This window comes from Triturus cristatus, chromosome 7 (assembly GCF_964204655.1).
Source record: "Triturus cristatus chromosome 7, aTriCri1.1, whole genome shotgun sequence".
Lineage (NCBI taxonomy): Eukaryota > Metazoa > Chordata > Amphibia > Caudata > Salamandridae > Triturus > Triturus cristatus.
The window spans coordinates 1,854,265,561-1,854,284,263 of NC_140590.1; the positions used below are offsets into that span (position 1 = coordinate 1,854,265,561).

At 48.8% G+C, this 18,703-nt stretch overlaps 1 protein-coding gene across 1 annotated transcript in view; it reads right to left on the reverse strand.

Annotated features, from left to right (window-relative positions):
• LOC146813456 (uncharacterized) overlaps window positions 1-18,703 on the reverse strand; it is a 550,359-nt gene that overhangs the window by 221,788 nt on the left and 309,868 nt on the right. The window contains exon 14 of the mRNA XM_085615430.1: window positions 12,751-12,834. Coding sequence (XP_085471556.1) covers window positions 12,751-12,834 — 84 coding nt within the window. The remainder of the gene's footprint in view (window positions 1-12,750; window positions 12,835-18,703) is intronic.

Below are 18,703 nucleotides of genomic sequence, written 5' to 3' on the forward strand. Positions count from 1 at the left end.
TCTGTGTGCATGCCGGGCCTCCCGTCTGCTCGACATCGAACGCCTTGTCGACGGAGATCTGTGCCGATGAGAGGTAGGTGAAGAATGGTGACTCGATGGCGAACAGTGATGTAAAGCCGACGACGGAGGAACCCTCTCTCTCGACGTCGAACGCCGAGTAGACGACGGCGTTGCAGCGTCAATTCTCGACGCCGACAGTCTGCGCGACGACGGCTGAGGGGTAGTTCTCGCCCTCGAAGCCGAACGCCGTCGAGACGACGACGGAGACCTCAACCTCGACACCGATCGTCGCCTGGTTGACGACGGCGGAGGAGTCTTCTTCGCTCTCGACGTCGACCGCTGATGGCACTGCGACGACGGGAGAGAGCCTGCCCTCGACGACGGAGGGGTGATACTCCTCGACGCCGAGCGTCACCTGGTTGACGCCGGCGGAGGCTCTCTACTACTCGACACCGAACATCGCCGGGTTGACGACGGCGAGGGGACTTGTCTATGGACGCCGATCGTCTCCGAGTTGACGACGGCGGACGACTCTTTCGACGTCGACGACGTACCTCTTATCGACGGCGAGCCCGCTGTCGAGGGTCTTTTCGAGGAGATATGTCCCATCTGAAGGTCTTTTTTCAGCGCCGAGCCGACGCTGAAGGAGAAGGACTCAAGGACTTACTTCTAGAAGGCGTCCTGGACCTCTTGGAACCCTTCCTGACCGGAGATCTTCCTCTAGATGGATTCGCTAGGCCATATATGCGAATCCTTTCCCTGTCCTTCAAAGTTCGTTTGGACAGGTTCTGGCAGTGAGGACAGGTCTTAGGATCATGGTCCTCCGGCAAACATAGGATACAGACCCTATGGGAATCAGTCTTGGCCTTCTTTTTGCCACAAGAAGGGCAAGGGTCAAAAAGAGATGGCATTTTAGGTATTAAAAAATGCCTAAATCTGTCAAAAAAAGACAGCTTCTTACTTGAACAGATGGAAAACGTCGAAGTAAGGTATAAAAAGTTGTTAAAAGTGAAATGATTTTCTGAGAGAATTCAGAAAAAAGTGAAGGAGCCGGAAAGAACAACTGAGCTAACTGCCACCCCTGAGGCATGATGGGAAGCTGGGGGGTTAGGTGTGCCTTAAAGGCACGGTGTCAGTTTATTACTATGCAGCTACAGGTTAGCTTTTCAGTCTTGTTAGACTGGGTATTTGCAATGCAGCCTGGGAGCTTACTATGCTTTCAGTGGTTTATGAGAATTTTTACTGTATACTGAGCATTAAAACAGTTTCAACATTTTTTTTATGGTTGTTCCTCCTGTTTCTAATGCATGTTTTATATGTTTAGTGGAAATTCCTTACAGCATGTTTCAGCTCTGATGTTGGTTAGGCTGCAATTGTGTGTGTGTGTGTGTATATATTTATATATATAAATAAATATATATATATATATATATATATAGCCTCATTTTGAGCCGTCCAATCAGGACATACGATATTGCTTAATTAGGAGTTTGCAGCCCGCCTTGTGCTTTCTGACCGTAACCGCCTCTGAAGAAGAGATTGACTTGAAACGCGCCAGGTGGCGGTCAGCTGCCGTTGAATGAACTGGGGGGGGGGGGGGGGGGGGGGGTGTGTGTGTGTGTGTGTGTGTGTGTGTGTGTGTGTGTGTGTGTGTGTGTGTGTGTGTGTGTGTGTGTGTGTGTGTGTGTGTGTGTGTGTGTGTGTGTGTGTGTGTGTGTGTGTGTGTGTGTGTGTGTGTGTGTGTGTGTGTGTGTGTCTGTGTGTCTGTGTGTCTGTGTGTCTGTGTGTCTGTGTGTCTGTGTGTGTGTCTGTGTCTGTGTCTATATATATATATATACCCGTTTCACGCACTCGTTTTACCACTGCAGGTAGGAGCCCAGACCACGATTCAGTGCTTGAAAGATATTTATTTATCCGCTCACAAGTATAGCACAGCCGTTACGCCGTGGGCCCTTGATCACATGATGCTAACAACAGTCTCACCTGGGCATTTAAACATTTTTTTTCTCAGTTTTTTTCAAAGTGCATTTTTTTCTTTTTAAAGTGACAAAGGTGCTTTATAAAATCACCGATGGTATCTTGTAATGCAACGGTAGTAGACATAAAAAGCGTTACTCAATGGTTGAACCAGTGTCAACATAAATAAATAAATATCCATTGTAATAAAATCACTGTTTGCAATAAATATATAAATATGAATAAATATATAAAAACTGTCAATGAATTCAAATACAATAAATAAATTACAACGAGAAATGGCATAAAATATCTTGTGGCAGTTCCATTGTTGTGATATGATTTGGTGTCTGACATAGTGTCTCCAATATAACCAATGTTAGTAGATGGAACTGTAAAGGTAACGTCCACTGAGAGATTAATTGTGTTCAGAGAGTTGGTAGTATCTATGTCTCTATCCTAAATTACATAAATGGATCAATCGGTGACGTTTAATGTGTATATAGTGTTATGTGCTTTTTGTGTGTACCTATACCACCTAATCCTAACCCAAAAGGTGTGACTGTGATAAAATACAAGAGGGCAGCTGCATATAATATTTATAAACAAAATATTACTTAATTGTTTGTTCGTTTACAGATTATGTTCGATATTGAAACTCATGAGATAAACATTTTGGATCTATAGACAGGTATATAGATCCTCCGTACCATTGAGGCCTACAGGTTGTTTACTATCCATTTGTAAAATATACCTAGTTTCCAACTTTCTCAAGGCTTTTTCTCTGTTACCTCCTCCTTTGTTGTGTGGCACGCTGTCAATCAGAAAGTATTTTAAACCTTTAGGATCTCCATTGTGAGATTCTTCAAAATGGCGTGCCACGGGGTACGTGTGATCTTTGTTCTTTATAGCTCTCATGTGCTGAAGTATTCTTTTGTGGCCCTGAAGGACCGTGCTTCCAACGTATTGAAGGCCACAAGGACACTCCAGCACATAGATCACATATTCTGTTTTGCATGTCAAAAACCTATGTATGGGAATTTCTTTGTCACTAAAAGGTGTTCTATAGGACATTTTGTTTTCTCCATACTGGCATGTTTTGCATGATGTGCATTTGAAAAAGCCTGTGCGTTGGTCTAACCAAGTAGTTTTTTTGCATTCCCAAGGATCATTGTGGACTAATTCATCTCTCATTGAGGGTCCTTTGCTATATGTGATTGCTGGTTTACTTGATAGGACATGGCCAATGATGGGATCGTTTAATACAAGTGGCCAATTGTTTTTAATGATTTTATTAATGGCTCTAGCTTGTTTGCTATATTCCATTATAAATCTGAATGTTTTCACATTGTGAGCAGCTTTTTGTTGGGTGGAGCTATCAATAATAGTATTGCTGCTAGTCTGTGTTGTCAATAGACTATCCCTACTGATCTTGCTGCTTCTTTTAATGGCCATGTCTATAGTTTTTTTCAAATATCCCCTCTCAAGGAATCGTTTTGTGCTCGCCAACTGAGCAGTGTGTAAATCATTCTCATTACTGCTTATGCGTTTCAATCGGAGCATCTCACCGTAAGGTATACTTTGTATAAGATGTTGGGGGTGAGCACTGGTGGCGTGTAACATGGCATTGCCTGCAGTTTTTTTGCGATATAATTTGTTGGCAATTGCCCCATTTTTTATATATACCTCAACATCCAGAAATTCTACCCTATAGTCACTTATGTTGGCTGTAAATTCCAGATTTAGATTGTTGGAATTGAGACTATTGACAAACATTGATGTGGGGCACATATAATATAGTGTTTCCGGGGTCCCGCGCATGGGCGGGAATATTCTAATGCTTACGACTATTGATGAGGATCCCCTGGAAGAGAAAGGTATGTTCTCAAGTGGAAACTCGTTTGCCAAGAGTGCCCTGTTGAGAAAGTATTCATAATAGATCAAAAATAGTGTTTTTGGATCATAACAGGTTGAGGAGCATGACTGCTGGACATGTGAAGAGTGGACATTTCTGGATGACTTGCACTACATCCAAATAGACTTGACAGCAGTTTTAGAAGTTGAGCCATCGCAGGGCTCGAATAGATCACACTACCGCCGCACAGTATTCCACACAGCATTCAAAAACAGACCTGGAATCTCTTAAAAAAACAAGTGCTCGCCATGACGTTTTCGTTTGGCTTTTTCTGCCGTGGCCTCGCCTGCTAAAAGGTTTCTTATCTTTATGGGGCCATGTGTTTGGCCCCATAAAGATAAGAAACCTTTTACTTTAGAAGGAAAGCAGGCGAGGCCGTCCAAGTGGGACGGCAGAAAAAGCCAAGCAAATACGTCATCACCAACTCTATTCCAATGGCTGGCCACTGTTTACCATAAACGGTGACGCCAGCCAATGGAAAAGAAGGGCGGGGTTTAAAGCCCTTTACCAAAAATACCCGTAAACTTTAAGTCTCGCCAGCGAGACTGAGCATGCGCGCAGCCTACGCCAGCCGAGACCTAAAAACAGGCTGTCGCTGCCAACAGACTGCGTTTCCTACATCAAGGGGAATAGCTGGGACGTATAATGAACATGGTCTAGGGGAGGGACACTTAGAGGCGTTCCGGATTCTCACATATTTAAACGTAGGATGAATACTATACTATCCAGCCAAAAATGTAATTTTTAAAGCGAAGCATCCATCTTTCGATTGGGTCTTCATTAAGTTAAAGCAGGTTTTCGGTGCTCATCTTTGAAGCTTTCATAGGTCCTTTCCAGAGGGAAGCTCAAACAATTTCCCTGCTAGCATCAGGCTCGTAGCACTCTTCCTACGCCACTGCTGCTGTGTAAAGACCCGGATGAACTAGGACGGTCTTTGTGCACCAGTGTAGCATCGCAGGCGTGAATAACAGCTTTTATCTTTCGCTGCTACATCCTGGTTTGCTGACAAACTTAAAGGCAATGGCTTAATGACTGGTAAAATCTTCAAACGTTTCTACAGCGTGAAGGGCAAAGAGAGGAGTTTGTGACACCCAGGAAGGTGTAAGTTTGATAGTGTTCACAAACTTCTAATGAATTCTTGTCCTGGAATGACTATCCCCACCCCCACCACCACCCTAAAAGCAGAGGAGTCACTCGCACATAAGCCTCAGTGTGACTAACACCTTTGGCAAGTAAAGTGATTTCAAAAGTCGCTTTGAACTCATAAAATAAGCCATTTGCAAGTGTAAGTTACATTTACATGCACATGTCGGGCTGGCAGTCAAGGCCCCCTGTCCTTTACATAGTTCCAATCACCGGAAATTATAAGTGACAGACATGTAAAATAGATTACAGCTGACATTATATTCCAGAGACATACATAGCTTTGCTCGGCCTCCAATAATTATAGCCATTTAACGAAGCAGTTTTCAAGGACGTCAGTCAATGGAACAGGTCAATGAAAGGGCTTTGTAATTGGCGTACCAGGTTAATGGATTGCTAGCAGACGTCTGGGTGAATGAAACAACGCTGGATAGAAATGCTTACCCATAATTATTCTCTCTGGCTGAATTATAACAAACTTTCCCTGTGACCGAGAAGAAAGTTACAATGGCAAAATGACAGTGTGTGTGTGTGTGTTTTTAGGGGGGGGGAGGGGTTGGGGGTTCGTTTGAGCTGTATAACAAAACCATGGGATCTGTGCCAGGTTGTTTATGAGCTTGAAGATACACCCTGCTCCAAGGAGATTAAATCCGATTTTTCCATAAGGTGCGGGCTTAAGAGTCATGCATGTGGGGATCTTCCGACCAATGTGTGTAAGTTCGTAGCCTTTTCAAGTGCAGGATATGAGGGTACGAGCTTAAAAGTACACCTATCGACAAGGTAGGAGCCTAGCGCGCAACCAAGATGGCCGCGTAGGTGCGAGGCTCCCGAGGACCTCTGCAACCTCCTACGTTTATCCTGTCTTCATCCTGCATCGGTTGAGGGGACTGTGTCGGTGAGCCTGAGCCGAGGTGGTACCCGTTTCCCGTTTTCAAATCGGACCTCGGGTGCCGGAGTGAGCACCGATTGAAGTTTGCGGCCTACTTCTCTCCTGACCCCGGATTCGCGTTTGGGGGCGACCCAGTGGCAAAGTGAACAACAACGGCGGGCTGGGCCTGGCGAGTCGCGTACCCCACACTTTCACTTTCACTTTTGCGCCCCATTGCCGTTTTCGCAAGTGGGATCACGGCGCTCTTTGTGTTGGGGTGGCCTCGCTGGGAGACCCTGCCTGCCTGCCTGCTGTGGCCCGCTCTGCCGTCCTGGGGTGGCCCCCCGGAGCTCGTGGCCTTGATTGCTTGCTCTTCACTGCGTGACTGGTGCGGGTGTGAGACCCGCGACGATAGCCACGAAGCAGGATGGGGATCGTTTGAAGGCCAAGTCAACCCGGCGTGGCGCCGCACATCAGGCCAACATCATGGACCGCTACACCCTCCCGAAGGGGTCTCCCGGCGGATCGCACAAGTCCTCTGAGTGCCCCCCGGATGCCCCGGACTTGCCCACGGATCTGTCTTTGCAAGACGTCATGAGCGCCATTGCTGAGATGAAGGCCTCGGTGGGCCAGCAGTTCGACACTTTAGCGCACAAAATCGACGCGGTCCTCATTGATGTCAACCTTGTGAGAGCTGATCTCTCTAAGACCACCGACCGGGTCGACTCTTTGGCCCACACCGCGTCGGGCCTCACGACTGAGGTGGCGGCCCTTCAAACGGAGGTGCACCGGCTCCGTCAGGCGAGTGCGCTCATGGATCGGCGCCTGGAGGACTCCGAGAGCCGGGCCCGGAGGAATAATATCCGCATCATCGGAGTGCCCGAGGGACGGGAGGAGTCGGCGGCGGATCTCTTCGTGGAGGACCTGATCACTACCCATCTCCAGCCTCGAGGGCTGAGTAAATTCTTTGCCGTGGAGAGGGCCCATAGAGTTCCCGGGGGCAGACCGAAGGTTGGAGCCCCTCCGCGGCCTCTTATTGCCCGTATCTTTAACTTTCGGGACCGGGATGCGATTTTGCAAGCTTCCAGACTGCAAGGGCCGATTAAGCTGGAGAACATGGAGGTGAACTTTTATCCTGACTTCACCCAAGCGGTCCAGAAGCAGAGACTGAGTTTCCTGGGCGTCAAGCGGCGGCTTCGAGGCATGAACTTAAAATACGCCATGCTCTTCCTGGCCAGGCTGCGGGTGGAGGTGGATGGTCGCACTCACTTTTTTGACCGTCCTGAAATGGCCGGGGACTGGCTGGACACTTTGTCTGGGGGTCATGATCGGGATGGCGGGGGGGGGGGGGGGGGGCTGCGGGAGGAGATTGCCCACTGGACCGGGTCTAAGGTACTGATGCCGGGGCTCACTCCGGATGACGCGGCCACTTTCGGCCAAGCTTAGGGTCTTTTGTTTGTTGTACTCGTCTCCCCTCATTTGGAGGCTGTGCGGGGTCTTGAGGGGGTACTCTTTCCTCCTCTAGGGGGTCTAGCTAGTTCCACTTATATAGGGGCGACAGGCACACTGCAAGTTGGGGGGGTTGTCTGGGCTCATGCAGGGGTGCAGGGAGGGGGGAGTTTTGTTGGGGCGGTTGGGTTGGGGTGGGGTATTGTTCATTTGTACCACAAGGCAAAAGTATTGTTGTGCTATTCCTAAAGTGCTCTCGGGGGGACGATTGATCGCTTTCGGCTATGATGGGGGGTAGGGGACTGAGTCTTTTGTCCTGGAATGTCAATGGACGGGGGACAGGATAAAACGGGGTGTGGTCCTGCAGTTTCTGAAACGAATTTCACCTGATATAGTTTTTCTGCAGGAGACGCACCTCATTGGCAACTCCTTTCGTGCTATGAATCGACGGGGCTACCGCCTTCTGGCCCATTCGGGCTTCACGTCTGGTTCCAGGGGTGTGGGCATCATGGCTAAAACCTCGCTCCCATTGGAAGTTGATGAGGTGCTCCATGATGACAGGGGACGTTATACGGTTCTGGTGGGTAGAATGGAGGGCAGAGTGATTGTTTTTGTTTCTGTCTATGTCCCGCCAGGGTTGCAAACGACTACTTTTGCGGATCTGGGGCGCCTCCTCCTTGGCCTTCCGGAGGGGATTCTAGTGGTTGGGGGGGATTTCAACGCGGTGGTTTCCGGAACTGAGGACCGTCACCCCCCTAGGGATCTCCCCCGTGCCCAAGCGTGGTTATCTGGCCTCTTGGATACTTTGGGGTTGGTGGATTGTTGGCGTTTGAAACACCCTACGCAGAAACAGTATTCCTTTCATTCCGGGGCCCATGGCAGTCTCTCAAGGCTAGATTATGTCCTGGTGCCGGCGGCGCATGCGGGGAGGATCGGGGAGGTGCGCCATTTGGGGCGGGGTATTTCAGACCACTCCCCGCTCCTGTTGCACTTCGACATTCTCCCGAGGGGGGAGGGTAGGGTGGTCCCGATTAATCCCTGGTACCTGCGTGACCCCACCATTCGCGCAGAATTGGTTAAATCCCTTAAGCGATATTTTGACGATAATGTGGGGTCAGTGTCATCGGCGGTCTCCCTGTGGGAGGCTTTCAAGACGGTACTCCGGGGGGAGGCCCTGTCCCTTATTTCCCATTCCCGGAGGCGCGAGCGGGAGGAGGTGACCCGTGTTGAAACTGAGATAACCGAGTTGGAGGGTGACCTAGAATGTGGGGTGACGGATGACAAACTACATGTTCTCCGACTCAAGCAGGCGGCCTTTTCCCATTCCCGGAGGCGCGAGCGGGAGGAGGTGACCCGTGTTGAAACTGAGATAACCGAGTTGGAGGCTGACCTAGAATGTGGGGTGACGGATGACAAACTACATGTTCTCCGACTCAAGCAGGCGGCCTATAAGGCCCTCGTCACGGAGGCGGCCAGGGGCCTCAGTAGAGAGCAACAGGGGAGACTGTATGATGTGGGTGATAAGGCTGGGAAACTGATTGCGTGGCTGGATAAAAAGGAGAGAGCGAGTCGAGTTGTCCCGTCGATTGAGAAACTGGATGGTGTGTGTGTCACTGAACCGGAAGAAATTGTTGATTGCTTTGCAGAATATTTCCGTGGGGTGTATTCCCCGGTGTCCTCCCGCTCGGAAGATGATTCCCATGCCCTGCTCAGGGATATCGCGCTGCCTTCCCTTTCGGAGGAGGACAGGGTGTCGTTGGACGCCGCCCCAACATCTGAGGAAATTGCCCTCGCCATACGTTCGGTCGCTTCCGGCAAGGCCATGGGTCCTAATGGTCTTCCTATCGAATTGTACAAGCTGCGACCGGATACGCTGGCGCCGCATCTCCGTGCTATGTTCCTCGCGGCCCGTTCGGCGGGTTCCCTCCCGCTAGACCAGCGTCTGGCTACTATCGTGGTTATTCACAAGGAGGGGAGGCCGCGGGACCGGGTCACGTCCTACAGGCCCATTTCGCTGCTGAATGCGGAACCCAAAATTCTCGCCAAGGTGTTGGCCAATCGGCTGGTTGGCGTGGTGTGTGATCTGATTCACCAGGATCAGTCCGGTTTTATCCCTCATCGCAACACTGCGCTCAACCTGCGGCGCTTGCATGGGGTGCTCGCGCGTGTCCCGTTCATACGGGAGCCGGCCATTTTGGCGTCCCTGGACGCCACTATGGCGTTTGACACACTTGAGTGGCCATATATTTGGGCGACGCTGGCGAAGTTTGGGTTTGGCCCGGGATTCATCGGATGGGTGAAATTGTTGTATTTCGGACTGCTGGCGCAGGTGGCTGTAAACGGTAGAGTGTCGGCTCCGTTTGAGCTGGGCAGGGGCACGCATAAGGGCTGCCCGTTATCGCCGCTCCTCTTCGCGCTTGCCTTGGAGCCCCTGGCGGAGTGGCTGCGGTGGCATCCTTCTATCCGTGGTCTCCGATGGACCCCCGAGTATGCGGACCGCGTATCTCTTTACGCTGATGATATTCTTTTGTACCTGGCTTCCCCGCGTAAATCGCTGATAGTGCTGGTTGATGTATTGCACTCATTTGGCCTCAACTCCGGCCTACGTCATCAATTGGGCTAAATCTTGTGTGTATGTCCTCTCTGGGGAGGCTCCTATCCTTCCGCGGGGTTGTCCTATCCAGATTGCCCCGCGGGGATTTAGGTACCTGGGTATCTTCATTACCCTGGACGCGGAGGCCCGGTATAAACAGAACTTGCTTCCCCCCCTCCAGCGCCTGAAGGATGATGTCGCGCGTTGGAGGCGCTTGCCGCTCTCGCCGCTCGGCCGGGCGGCATTGTTTAAGATGATGTCGCTGCCACGTTTCCTGTACGCCTTACAGAACACAATGGACGTTGTCCCAGCGCGCTACTTTCGCGAGGTGGAGAGTTTGCAGCGCCGCCTGTTCTGGGAGGGTAGACCGCGTATCGCCCAGGCGAGGCTGACGCTCCCGTGGTACGACGGGGGGGTTGCCCTCCCAGACATCAAGCGATATTACTGGGCCTCCCAGCTGGCTGCGATAAATCACGGCCTTTACGGGCCCGCTCTAAACCCGGCCTTTGAGATGGATAAAATGTTACTGCCGGGCGGCGACTATAATCGGGCGCTTTATTCTAGCTCGCTCGACGCACGTCTGACGGGCCCCACGCGGGTCATGGTGCGAGTGTGGCACGCGGCTAACTTGGCGATGGGGTGGAAAGATCGTTTGACCCGGGCGACGCCACTATACGCATCTGAGCGGCTGGGCTCCCTGTGGACCTCGAAGGGCTTTGAGAAGTGGGACATGATAGGCATCAGCAGGGTGGGCGATCTCTGGACGAGGGGGGGATTCAAAACGTTCGATGTGCTGCAGACGGAATTCCAGTTGCAGGACAGGGAGTACTTTCGATATATGCAGATCCGTCATGCGTTGTGCTCCGTATTCCCGGACGTTGCCTCCATCCCGGAGTACTCCCCTCTGGAGGATAGAGTGCTAGATGGGCATGTACCGGACGCCACGATTTCATTAATTTACAAAAAACTCATCAATGATCGCTCGGGACTGCTGACTGGCCTTCGTGAGGCGTGGGGGGCTGATGGATTGGAGCTGGATGACGAGGACTGGGTGTCTGCGGTGGCCTCCCCGAAAGAGGTGGCCATACCGGCTCGCCTTCGCTTCGTCCAGCTCAAGATACTCCATAGGGTCTATGTTACGGGGCCGAGTCTGATGCGTATGGGCTATGCTGTGGACGGGTTGTGTAAGCGTGGGTGTAGTTCTTTGGGGACCTTTCTCCATATATTGTGGGAATGCCTGGAGGTGGCGCGATTCTGGCGTGGTGTGCACGAGGTCTTGCAGGCAGTTACGCATGTGCCGCTGCTGCCCGAGGCGAGGAGATGTCTCCTGAATGTGTGGGAGCCAACCGACTACTCAGTGCCGCAGACGTGGTGGGTGACTCTGGGATATATGGTGGCCAAGCGTGATATTGCTCAATTGTGGGGTTCCCAGAGGTCACCGACTGTCTCGGCGTGGAAGGACAACATGGATTGGTGTATGTTTCGGGAAAAAGTGTGGGGCCCCTGGAACGCCTACCGTGGGGGAATCTGTACCCCGCCGCTGACGCCTGATCTGTCACCGGCCCCGTCTCCTTAGCCTGCTTGTCTTCCTGGTTCTGGGCTTGAGTTCACTTTGTCTCCGTCCCGACCTATCCCCCCCTTGATATTCCTGTGTACCGGTAGGGTCCCCCCCAGGGGAGCACATGCTATTGTTTCCGATTGTGGGTTGCCTTGTGGACTTGTTTTCTTCGTTAATTATATAAAAATGAAACCGTTGTGTGGGGTCCGGATGGTGTGGCTGTCAACGCTTCTTTCAACTCCTGTGATCTCTCTTTTGCCGCAGCGTGTGTTCTACTGTTTGTATTATATGCTCTTTCTGTCTGCTAGCGGCCGGCCTGAAGGTTGTAGGCCCATCTTTGTATATCTTTTGGATTCTGTAATAAACGGTTTCAAAAAAAAAAAAAGTACACCTATCAGTGCCTCTTCCGACAGTGCACAGTTCATTTATTCATCCTTGAAATACCATCTCAATTCAATCCCACACAAACAAATGCCTCGCTGCCGTTCACAAGTCTACCGGCCCACCTCTCCCGGCAGTAAATCACGATCTTTTCAAAATAGCTTATTTTGTGATTATAGGAACGCGCTGAGAGCTATTGTAGAGTCAGTGTAATTCCACGTCTTAGGCTGGAACTCATCTGTGGCCCTGATCTGTGAAACTCGTTAATCAGGGTGACGATGGTTGTAGAGGGTGCTGTGACTTAAAACAAGTTAAAACAAGCATTGAAAATGAAATAGGTCTCGCCTTTGATTAAATTAAAACCACTGCTTTGCTAATGGTATTGTATCGCAAAACAAATGGCTTTAACTTAATAAAAGGTGAGACCTATTGCATTTTTAATGCTTGTTTTAGGACTTGTGCCTTGAATGCAGACACTCGCTGGCTAGAAGTCCCTTTATAACCCCCCCCAGCTATGCAGCGGCACCGGGGGTCAGATAACGCAGCTTCTATAGAGTGGAGAGGCTGGGCTCTCTCACTGGTGGCAAGCCCCGCCAAACATACCCAAGTAATACTGTAAGTGGCCCCAAGGTGCACGGCCAGGCCCCCCCCCCCCTTCATTCTTTCATGAACCCTGCAGGCCAGACCTCTGCCACGTGTGACCCTCGGATCTGAGCATCACACATACTGCACCTACAACAGGGGCTTCTGAGTTACTTACAGAAAATAATCTTGATATTCTCTGAGGCTGTCAAGACAAGAGCAGCAGTGGCTGCAGGCCTAGCGTGCCTTTTAAACCGACAAAACGTTCTTCAGAGATTTCTCCTGACCTGGGATGAAGTGACAACTCGGCTCCCTCCTCTCTTTGCCCCCGGGGCCCGGGCCACCATGGGTTTCTTCTCTGTTTATTCCAAATGAATCTTCAGGGTCACCTGCCAAACAAAGAGCACATTTAGAACCTTTCACATTTTCCTCTGCCTTTTCCACTCTGAAGCCACATGAATATCGGTTTTCGGTAGAAAAAGTTACTCAAATGTCTAGATAAAGTGCCCACTCCTGCACACAGCACATTTCTTTCCTGATTATCATGTAGAGACACGATCCAGCTGCAGATTTCTTACCTGGAAGAGTTTTGCGTGAGCATTACCCCTGCACGCCGGTAGGTGGCGCCGAACAGCAGCATCGTCCACACCAGAAGGGACGTCAGCATTACCTATATAGGCGCCACCTCGGTGAGCTGAACGTTAGCTCTTGTCTTTCTGTAGCAGTTCACGGTAATCTAGAGAAAGAGCTATCCCTCAGTTGCTTTTTGACTGACTTTTTTTGAGTGAGGGTCTAGTTTTGCAGAAAAATGTCTGTGTAAATCCTGACATCACTGGGACAATGCAAGGACTGCAGTATACTGTGGGACTCATATATAATGTCCTTAAGGTGCAATCGAATGGAAGGGTCTTATGTCATCTTATGCTAAATAACAACTTTAATCTGAGCTATCTGACATGACTTCGCTCATTAACCCTTTGATCTTAGGATGCTTGCACACTGCAAGGGCAGTTTCTTTTCTTCACATCTTCATCATGATGCAACTCTAACATACAGACCTCTGTCTTACAATATATCCTAACAAATTATATTATTTTCCAACCAACGACGGCTAATATTTGGTGCAGACCCCTAAACACACGCAGATTTACACAGCAGTTCTGGTCTCACAGGCTCTGATATCATTCGTGAAGTGGCAGATTTCATCTTCAAGAACCAACCTGAGCAACTATCAGAAAACCACATCTTCTCTGATTCTGAGCATTGCAAGTGATCTACTGTGGGTGGGAAGTGGGGTGGGGGCGGGCGGTAGAGCTCACTCAAGATACTGAGAAGATGTAGATGAACTTGCACAAAATTTCTTTATTTTTAGGTCTCGCCTAGGCAGCGCATGCGCTGTCTCGTTGAGACATGCATTATATGCTTTAGTGGGGGAGTCCCCGCCTCCGTTTTCCTATTTGTTTTTGGAGTGTGTCTTTCAAAATGTCCTACTTGTTATTGGGTAAGCGTGTTTTATGGCCCTCCTTTTTCTCTGTTGGGCACGCCTATGGCTATTGGTCCCTTTACTGGTATGAATGCATTTTTTGGGGGTTTGTTGTTTGTCGGGGGAATCTCTTTTTTAGGTCTCGCCTAGCGTTGCAGCGCATGCGCTGCTCTCTTTGCGAGGCATGCAGTATACACTATTGCAAGGAAGCATCATGGAAGCTATGCCCACTCTCCGCCCATCTTTTTGATAGGCTTAGGTCCTAAATACTGCCTTCCCATTGGTTCTAGCCTTGTTAGTCCCACCTTATGACGAGCATGTCTTCATTTGTGTCCTTCCATGGCTACTGGCCCCTTCACTGCACAGATTACAGTAGGGTGTTGGGTTGTTGACCATTGTGAGGTGAGAGCGGTGGGAATGTTGCACTAAACTCTCATTTGAGGTGTAAATACTCCGCAAGTTCTAGAGAAAAGGTCAATTGTATTCCAGTTTCTCAGTATTTTGGGGGGTAGGAGATGGGCTTTCTGAAAGCTGGAGATTTGTTCGTCAGGACAGGCCCTAAAGAGCTAACTGTAGGGAAAATAAAGTCGAGGTTGCAGGCAAGGCACAAGGATCAGGAGGCTGAGGCTCTTAAGCCAATCATATTACTTTATTTTAAGATATGGACTTGAATCAGCCAATACGTTAATGTCAGTTCTGAAGGGGCGGCAGTCACAGGGCAGTGTAGGAGGAGAGTTGCATCTCTAACAAATGGTTTATTTTTCCCTGTTGTTTCGGTTTTCATAGTTAGCCAGAAAGGAATCTTATAATGCCATTGATAATGGACAAAAATTGACATGCTCTAGAAATAACGTACGATGATTCTTCCTAAAACACTGCGTGGTTCCAAAATCTTGACATTCTCTGCATGACTGATTCAGAAATGACATATTTATTTTAGCTTCATTTGGAGTAGAGGTGGACGCGGCAACAAATTAACAGAGACAGCCAAGGTTCGGATATTACTTAGAGCCAGTGCGTGAGCCGGGCCCTGACAAAATTTGCTATGTTAAATCATACAACAAACACCAGCAAGAAGCCTGACTAAACAGTACTGTGTAAACATTTTGTTGTATTTTCTCTTATAAGTAACTGCAAATTAAATAATTGATCTAACTACACACTTAGTTGAGAAACCTAGTTGATTTCTTAGATAACCATTGTTTACATTCAAACACGTTTTAATCGCTAGTCAAAGAATGTTCCACTTTTATCAGTGTATTGCAGGGTTAGAGCTATCTTACTAGAAAAGATAAGTGTGAGAAACAATTAACACACAGATATCTGTAGTAAGTGCATTAACCTACAGGTCTATTCTTGTGCCTAGAGTCTGTAGTCAGTATGTCTCATATGCATTCCCCATTGAGCTGTCTTATTGGGATTGGAATTTGTGTCCTGCAGGATACACAGATATTTCTGAATAAGGTGCATTCACTCACCACAGTTATCTCAGTGGGCTAACAAAAGGGTCGTATTCGCATCACAATTAGGCACTCCTTAAAAAAGTGGCCCAATTTCTCAGATCATGCCATGTTAAAGAACAGTAGATGTTTCAGCACCCAGGCTAATGTGCTGCATAGCTAAATATGTGTAAGGTCCCAAAGGTGAGACCAATGGCATTGCAAATGCTTGTTTCTTTTTGTCCAATAAATTTCCAAAAAACAGAAATATCTCTCCCGCCGCCTTCACGCAGACAGAGGTCAGTGAGGAAGTTCTAGCCAGATAGATCCCCTCTGGTGCATGAGCGTGTGTGTGTGTGTGGGGGGGGGGGGGTGGGGTGGGGTGGGGAGTGTCAAATGTGTGTCAAATGTGTAGTCTTTCATAAACCATATCTTTTCAGGTTCCAGAGGGTTTCGGAAATGAATTGGTCAGTGGAATACCTTCCTCAAGATTAGCTGAAGAAGAGTCCTTGTAAAATGTAGAATTTCATTTGTTTAAATGACAATCTGCAAAATTTGACTTATTCCTTCCTGATGCAGGATCATGTGTGTATGGAAAAGAGACCCGTATACTTACATGGATTTCACATATTTAATTTTGATATGCGGGGGCACAGGATTTCAGCTGCTGCTAAAACAGACATAGGGCAGGGAATGCCAACCAAAAATGAATGTGTGTCCTCATGTAACGTAACTAGTGCTATGTAAAGCGCTCTGATACCCGATTCGGGTCAAGTTTGCGCTGTATTAATCTCTGCAAAAACCCCCCCCAAAAAACGGTATTCAGAGGAGCAGCCAGCTCGAAAGAGGCTCTTTTGGTGACAGATATCACCCCAGAAGCAGGAGGATGCATATGTTCACATTCATCTAACACTAGAGAGTCTACTGGTGGCTGATAGCCCACCATGCCTCTAACTGACTGACTAGGAGACCACCATGGTTACGGTGCTCCTGGGTTATTTCACAGAACGACTGCAATGCTGGCATTTCCTTGTGCAGACAAGCATTTGAAACACAGGGCGTTCATGTGTTTCCACAGACATCCCGAGTGCAGGGACACTGGGCACGAATAGATTTTGGGCAGTATGGTGGTCTACCGCATCCTTATTAATCAATGCATCCTCTAAATACACGCGTATACAAATTAAAAAACATGAGGGTGATGGAAAGAAGGCTTTAATTAATCTCCACCATTGCTGATCGCTTGCGGTCACATTCCAGATCATCGTTTTTCACCCATTATGCCACTCTAGACAGAGACCCGCCTTCTGCCAACCAGTCATAAGAACAGTCCAAGCTGAGCTGCATGGTCAGGTCCCCTCCAGATGGAAGCACAAAGATTCCCTGACAAGTTTAGGGTGTCTACTGCAAAAACAACAAGGGGATGGAAGAAATGCTTGAATAAACCTCAGCCACTGGAGATCGCTTGTCAGTTTAGGCTCGACTGCTCTCTGGGGATTGCTCACCTTGGGCTTCTCCTCCTTGACAGTCTCATTTTCTGCAGGCCAGTGAGATTCCTTTCCTCTCTCAGCAGGCTGGTAGGCTTCTAGGCACTAGGTAGACCGTCAACTCCTCCAGCAGAGTGCAGATGACAGGTGATGTTCCCTCACATCGAGGAGACTGCCTGTCAGGCAGACACCACCCTGGTCACACAGCAGTCCTTCGAGCAGTCTGCGGAGCACTTGCTTCTGTGGTCCTGAAGGACGCGGACCTGGAACAAAGTGCGGTGGTTTCGATCCCATTTTGTTGTTTTACAAATTTTCGAAGAGGGAAGATAATCTATTGTCTAATGCTTCAGAATTGGTGTGGGCTCGTCCCTTTTCATAAAGTGATGCTTCTCATAGCAGGAAGCAATGGGTCTCTCTCCAAGAAAGGAGTAGCAAAAACCTGGGCACAATGAAATGTGAGCTCTAGCACCTGACTGTCATACGCCTCCTTGAAGCAGTAATCAGAGACAGACAAAAGGGCAGCCTGGCCTGTTAATTGCCTCACCTTGATCAAAGGAAACTGCAGTCCTAGTCATAACCTCCTAACATCAACCAAATGGCTTGGGAAGAACTAATCAGCAGCCCCTTGACAACTAAGGGTCTAATGTACACAGTATGTTTGTGATGGCAAACCCTAGGAATCGCAACTTCAAAGGGCTTGGGGCCACAAAAGGGATTTTTCTTTACGTACAAAAGCTTTTAACAAGTTGGAATTTTTTTCATGAATGTTGAAAGAACTATTGCAATTGTATCCGAAAGACAAACTGGAGGGGGAATGAAAGGAGTGTCCTCTCCTATTTCCAATTCGGAAAGAATGTATCAACGGTTTACGGCTGCAATTGCATTCACAAACCAATGGTCAGTTACCGATCCCCAAACAGTGTTGGCAGCCTTGGGGTTAATAGGCAGTGGTTCAAGTGAAGTGGTTCAAGTCAGCAGGACCACTGCCTATTCCCCTGCTGTTTTCTAAAACACAAAACATTTTTTTTAATAAAAAGCAGCACCGGTTCCTTTATGAAACACAGGCTGCTTACAAAAAGGATTATGTTTTGAAATGCAGTCATAGGGATGGTGATCAGCTGACCCTTGCAGGCCACCGTCTGTGCAACTGCAACCTATTACAGTGGGTCATAATGAATATAAATTAGGCAGGTCACTCTGCGACCCCCTGTGAATCATATTTTGTGAACTGACCTATTATTTCAAAATACTATTTCGTTCACAAAAATTAAGTGCACAAATTGCGACCACTTTTTGAGAACGGATAACAGGACATAAGGCCCAAAGTCTACAAGGAGCTTCTGAAGATAGTAATACTGCCATTCGACCCACTTCAGTGCCTTGACCTCCAACCTCCAGACACTGGAATGCAGATATTACCCTGTCTGGGGAGAGAAAGTGTCCTCATCCTCCATCTTGTGGCATGCCATCCCGAGCAATCCCAAGCTTGCTGTACTCCACGTGCATGATGGATGTGAGTGCAAGGTGTTGGGTTTCATAACCGCAGAACCTTCCACTAGAGGGACCAGTAGACCTCGTCTCACTGACACAGGCAAAGGTCTGGTCCAACTAGAAATCACAAAACATAGTATGGTGACAGTATCGCCTGACATGATACAACCAGGACAGGGACAGGCGTCACCTATCTCTATGAGGGCATGGGTGATGTCCCCCTCCAGGTCACATGGCAGGTCATGGTCAGGCCTAGGTGCATACGCTAGACTAGCATGACCCCATGGGCAAAATAGCCAGGCAAGCAGTTTCACATGCAGTCGGCACTCAGGGCAGGGGTACACCCCTGTTTATCCTG